The 6,111-nt window shown below is 40.8% G+C and overlaps 1 protein-coding gene across 1 annotated transcript; it reads right to left on the bottom strand.

Moving 5' to 3' along the window:
- Positions 1-5,294: 5,294 nt before the first annotated feature.
- Positions 5,295-5,645, bottom strand: LOC107775827 (large ribosomal subunit protein uL29-like). Its single transcript, XM_016595613.2, has one exon. It carries the CDS (start codon positions 5,643-5,645, stop codon positions 5,295-5,297), a length of 351 nt encoding a protein of 116 aa, XP_016451099.1.
- Positions 5,646-6,111: the final 466 nt, after the last annotated feature.

Below are 6,111 nucleotides of genomic sequence, written 5' to 3'. Positions count from 1 at the left end.
ATTAGTGAAAATGAGGGGTTAGGGCTTAGGATTTTTGGAGAAGTAATTTAAGGATTTGAAGGAACAAACGATGTCGGATTTTGATGAATTTGGTATGGTTAGACTCGTGAGTAAATGGGATTTTTAGTTTTGTAAATTTTGTCAGATTTCAAGACGTGGGCCTGGGGGCGGGTTTGAGCCAATTTCTGGTTTTGGTCTAATTTTCTAGCTTTTCTTTTGGGATTCATTCCATTAGCGCGTATAGATAGTATTGTACTGATTTTGAATAGATTCGGAGCATTTGGAGGCCGATTCCAGAGGCAAGAGCATTGCAGGGTAGAGATTTGATCGGTTTGAGGTAAGTAACGATTTTAAATCTAGTTCTGAGGGTATGAAACCCCTGATATTTGTATCAATCTACTATTTTGAGGTGACGCACATGCTAGGTGACGGGCGTGTGGGCGTACACTGTTGGGGATTGTGACTTGGTCTGTCCCGTAGCAATTGTAAAGTTGCATATTTTGTGGAAATTATATGATACTTATATGTTTTAGAAAGAGTTTCTGTAAATTGGGTTGAATGCCATGTTTGGGCCTTGTGCCAGTGCTGTTTGGACCCTTAGGGGCCTTTTCTTACTATCCTCTCAGTGTTTTCGATTAAAAATCTATACTCAGTCATGGTTATACTTGTTTACTGCATAACTCAGTTTTATGACTCTATTTTGATGCATATAAATGTTGTTTTGGGCCGAATGCCCTGTTTTTACTGAAATGCCCAAGTGGCTTGAGAGGTTTATGACTGAGTGAGGCCGAGGGCCTGATTTGTGAGGATATTTATGGGATCGGGCTGCACGCCGCATCATGTTTGATATAGACCGAGGGCCTGAGTGATTTATGCCATGATTTGGCGTGATATAGCGCTTGGGCTAAAGGAGCCCCTCAGGAGTCTGTACACACACCCAGTGAGCGCAGGTACCTACTGAGTGCGAGTGCCGAGTGCCGAGTGCTGAGTGACTAGGAGACATGAGTGATTGTGAGGTATGCCCGAGTGGCAAGAGTGATTGTGAGGTTTGCCCGAGGGGCTGTATATGAGTGATGCTTTGCCCGAGGGGCTATTTATGATTTCATCATTTTTGCTCACCTTTGCATTTTTCATCTGTTTGAAAACTGTTGAAAAATATCCTTAAATGATTTTTAACTGGAACTGGGTTTAGACGAGATATTTTGATTCAAATCCTGATTTTAAAAGCATGAGGTATTTTACTGAGATTTCATGATATGAACGTTATATGTTTTATTGCTCGTCACTACTGCTCAGTCTTTATATATTGTTGTTACTTACTGGGATCTGCACACAAGGTACAAACGGTTGTTTATTATTTTGGTGCAGATTTTCTAGGAGATAGAAAGGTAGTTATTTGGCGATCGCAACCCCTACTCTTCTCCCTCTTATCTTCCTCTAGTTGTATTTAGCTATTTTCCAGGCTGAGTTAGCCTTGATATTGTTAGACAGATTGTAGTAGATGCTCATGACTAGTGACACCCCGATGTCAGGCTTTTCTTTTCCGCACTTTTGTTTGATTTGAACTCCTTTACAAAGATTTTTAAACTAAATGTCCTTGGAATTATCCTTGAAATGAAAAATATCGGTTTGTTTTAGAATGAGTCGGCTTGCCTAGTACCACGATAGGCGCCATCACGACAGGGGTTAGATTGGGTCGTGACACTTTGCAATCACGGTCAAAAGCTTCACCATCGTGAAGCACAAAAATTCGGTTGCCCTTAAAAATACTCTATGCGATCATGTCTGTACCCCCGCAATTGCAAAAACTAATGTGCCACCCCTACGCAAACGCGAGCTCCTCTTGGCGAACGCAAAGACCAACATTCCCTAGCCAGGCCCCGACTCTATGCAAACGCAGAAACATCTTAGCGAATGCGAAGGCAGTCTTCCTTCCTGACTCCACAACATCACGAACGCGATCGCACTCACGCGATTATGATGCTCCTACCAGGCCACTACGCGAACACTAATGCGATGAGCAAAAGCTCACATGCCAACCTCTCTTCTCCGCGATTGCGAAGCACTATCCTGCACCAAAAACCAGCAGCAGCAAATCAAAGGGAAATGGTGCAAAACCACCATGAAACACACCCGAGTCCTCGGGACTCCGTCCAATCATACCAACAAGTCCATATACCTAATCCAAACTTATCCAAATGCTCAAAACACCACAACTAACATCAAAACCAAGAATCGGCGATCAATCCATCTCTTAACTTATCATGACCCAAAATCCAATCGGAGTCGTGATGGCACCTAAGACCGCTTGCTAGGCAAGTAAACAACCAATATGTGTAAATAAACCTAAATAATAGTATTAAATATTATCAAATGAGGAATAATATAAATAACTGTACAACTGAAAACCATCCCAAAATCTGGTGTCATCGAGTACATGTGCTCCATAGAGTAGTAAGTACAAGATCTGATTAAAATACAATATTGTCTGAATGACTTAGAGTAATAATAGGGACTAGGAAAAGGGACTTCAAGGCCTATGAATGAAACAACAATGCTACCTCGGAGTCTCCAATAGGAACAGAAGCTACCCTCTAGCAATCACTACTATCAGAAGCACCTGGATCAGCACATAAAATTTTTTTTTTGATAAGAAAATTTCAATGGCATTGAATCACTAATTATAAACATGCTATTCAACATAAAATAGTCAACACTACCAACATTCAGAACAAATGAAGCTCCATATTGGTCATGAATCAAATGTCAAAAGCACTAGATGAAACAAAGCTAAACAAAATTTGTATTGTTGATAAGTTCGACAAGTAATTTTGATACAAAAAACAAAAATCTCAGCAGAAGTAGATCCTATCCTAAACTTTGAGTAAGGCCCAATGAAATTTTTCCAAAAAACCGGGGTTCTGTGATGCAGGGGAAAGCGTAAAGGTTAATAATAGTAGAAATTCTTCGTGGCGAGCTTGCGAGCCGCAGTTTGGACTTTTTGGATTAAATAGAGCGCTGGGGAGTTGAAGAAAATGTTGGGCAGAAGTAGGCATTTCTGCGGCCTATTCTGCAACCACAGAACCAATCTGCGGACCGCAGAATGGTCGCAGAGTGAGTCAGTTTTCTGGGTCATTTTGATGTCAATTTCGCGGTCATTATGCGATCACATAACCACTTTGCGGGCCGCACTCTTGTCGCATATCCCGCTTTGGGATTTTTCGGAGGGAGGTTCTGCGGTGCACAATGCGACTGCAGAACCGTTCTGTGGTACATTATGCGACCGCAGAACAGGTCTGCGGACCGCATAGTGACCGCAGACCCAGACAGATTTTTGGCCAGTTCTAGACACTAATTATGCGGCTGAAATGCGGTCCGCATATCGATTATGTGATCGCAGACCTTGTTCCAGAGCTTCATTATTAGGTTTTTAAGACCCGACCCTACTTCATTGAATACACGCTTTGGGCCATTTTTGAGCTAAAATCTGATATTTTAGAGTGAGAGAGAGTGCCCTAGAGTGAGAAAGTGTTCCTCAATAATTGCTCTTCAATTCTTGCTCAAATTTTGGAAGATTAATAAAGGAAACTCACTAGGTCTTCATCCTAGAGGTAAGATTCTACACCCTAACCCTCAATCTCGAATTTTGTCTAGAAATGGGTAATTAGCAAGATAATTTTTGGGCATGAGAGTTATTTATTTTACATGCATGTGTTATCAAAGGGTGTAGGAAGATTGTTGAGCTAAAAATGATAAAGATTGGGTTGTGGGATGATGGAATCCTCCATAAAAGGACCTTGAAACCTTAATGCACACCTAGTGTTTGATAAAATGCCTAAATGAGCTAGAACCGTGAGCATCTTCCTAATTTTGGTTCAATTTGTTATATTTCTAAAATAGATTGAAGTTGCTAATAAATTCCAGAATATTTTAGAGTTTAAGGAAGCTCCATTGAGGTATGTTGGCTAAACTCTTCTTTAAGAATTGGAACCCCAATATCCTTGTAAGTTCCAAGATATTTATTATAAGTTGAGTATTCCGAATATGTTTTGTGACAAAGATAAATATTCGATTCGTGTTTCAAATCCTCTTATCATATTGTATTATAAATTGAGGATATGTTCCAAACTATGGATTTATGTGGAAAACTATTATACCAAATTGCATAGAGATTGTGATTGGGGTTACACCTCCACCCACATATATTAGGGTGAGACGGAAGAGCCTCTTTGTGTATGATTTTGGTATTGCGTAGAGATTGTGATTGGGGTTACACCTCCACCCGTATATATTGGGGTGAGGCGAAAGAGCCGCTTTGTGTATGATTTTGGTATTGTTGTTGCACCACCACCCACAGGGGGTGAGGCGGTATGGTCGCTTTGTGTAGGTATTGGTATCGTTGATGCATTTCCACCCGCATGTATTGGGGTGAGGCGGCATAACCGCTTTGTGTAGGTTTTTGATAATGTGGTTATACCTCCACCCGCATACATTGGGGTGAGGCGGTAGGGCTGCTTGAGTAGAGTTTTGGTATTGTGTTTACACCTCCACCCGCATACATTGGTCTGAGGCGGCGGGGCCGCTTTGTGTGAAAATGGTTACAGAGGATCTCATCTTAAATTCTATAAATGTTAATGACAGCTTTTGGTAAGCTTGCTTTGGTTTAAACGGCTATCTATGTTATTTTATTGTCGCCTTGATTCATCATATTCATACTATATTTCTGAATTCTTAAATTGGTGTTTGGTTTTCATACTAGTACTATTCGACATGTACTAACGTCCCTTTTGCCGGGGGCACTGCATCTTTAATGGATGCAGGTGGTTCCACAGCGGAGGATACTAACCAGTGATAGCAGTGCTCATTCTTCCCAGCTGACTTGGTGAGCCCCATCTCATTCCGGGGTTGTGCATTTTTTGTTTCGTATGACTTATTGTGTTTTGAGGTATAGCCGGAGCCTTGTTGCCGGCACAATCATTGTACTCTTTGGTATTTTAGAGGCTCCATAAACATAGTGTAGGTTGTGTATTGGTGCTGGGAAAGTCAAACTATGTTATGTTGTGGTGGCATTACTTGTCCATTTGAGACTTTAAAAATGATGAAATTATTGGTAATGAATTGGTATTGTAGACATGAACACCTTTTTGTCTAATTATGGAAAACATTTATTATCTCCATTCATGGATAAGTTTGGGTAGAAGGAAATCTAATAGGCTTGCTCGGCCGGGTTCACTCGGTTGAGCGCCGGTCGCGCTCCCCGATTTTGGGGTGTGGCACTTTGATAGCTTATTTTCTTATGGGGAAATACATCTCCTTCTTCTTCTCTCTCTCTCTGTCTTCAAGGATGCCCGGTGCTTAGTCAAACGTCTGTGGACTACCCTTGTTTTCTTGGGGTAAAGGTCAAGAGGCAAGTACTTTTTGTTCTTGTAAGCTTCCCGAAGAACTGACTTTTGCTTTTGTGAGATCACAGTTAAAACCTGTGCAATCGACAACCTTACAACCTTTATTTTGGATAGCTTGTTAGGGGCACCACCGGTGAATTTAGCAACACGGAGAAGGGCAAGTTTAGCCTTCAGATCCTTCAACTGAGCCAACAGCTCTGTCTTCGATTTGCCCCTCAGCTCATGAACCTTTATTCTCGCCATGGCTTCTCCTTTGAGGTTACTGCTTAGAAGCTGAAGAGGATTTAGGGTTTTTTGCACATAAAGTTCAGAGTGTAGTATGAGTACAACCGACCTCATTTACTCTATAAGTAAAAACCCTAACCTCGAGCAGAAAGCAGGGACGAGCTTGGCAAAGTCCAGTATTCATTTTCAATAGCCAACAACAACAATAACAGTATAACGACGGCAAAAGGAAAAATAGCTCAAGTAATAAAAGTTAAACCTTTTCATAATAAGAGGATAAATAAGCATACTTTTCAAGTATAACAGTTAAGACATAAATCTTTTCATAAAAATCACTTAGACATGGCTTTATCAATTTAAATGTGATTCCAAGTTCTAAGCATCAAATAGAGATATCAAGTACCAATTGGCATGAGGAAGGAAATACAAATCTATGCCTACACGACAAGTATACATGCCAAAAATCCATGACATCGCAGTTTAA

Source organism: Nicotiana tabacum, chromosome 15, assembly GCF_000715075.1.
Source record: "Nicotiana tabacum cultivar K326 chromosome 15, ASM71507v2, whole genome shotgun sequence".
In the NCBI taxonomy this organism is placed as follows: domain Eukaryota; kingdom Viridiplantae; phylum Streptophyta; class Magnoliopsida; order Solanales; family Solanaceae; genus Nicotiana; species Nicotiana tabacum.
The sequence above is the reverse complement of the archived record's forward strand: the minus strand, read 5'-3'. Positions and strand labels throughout refer to the sequence as shown.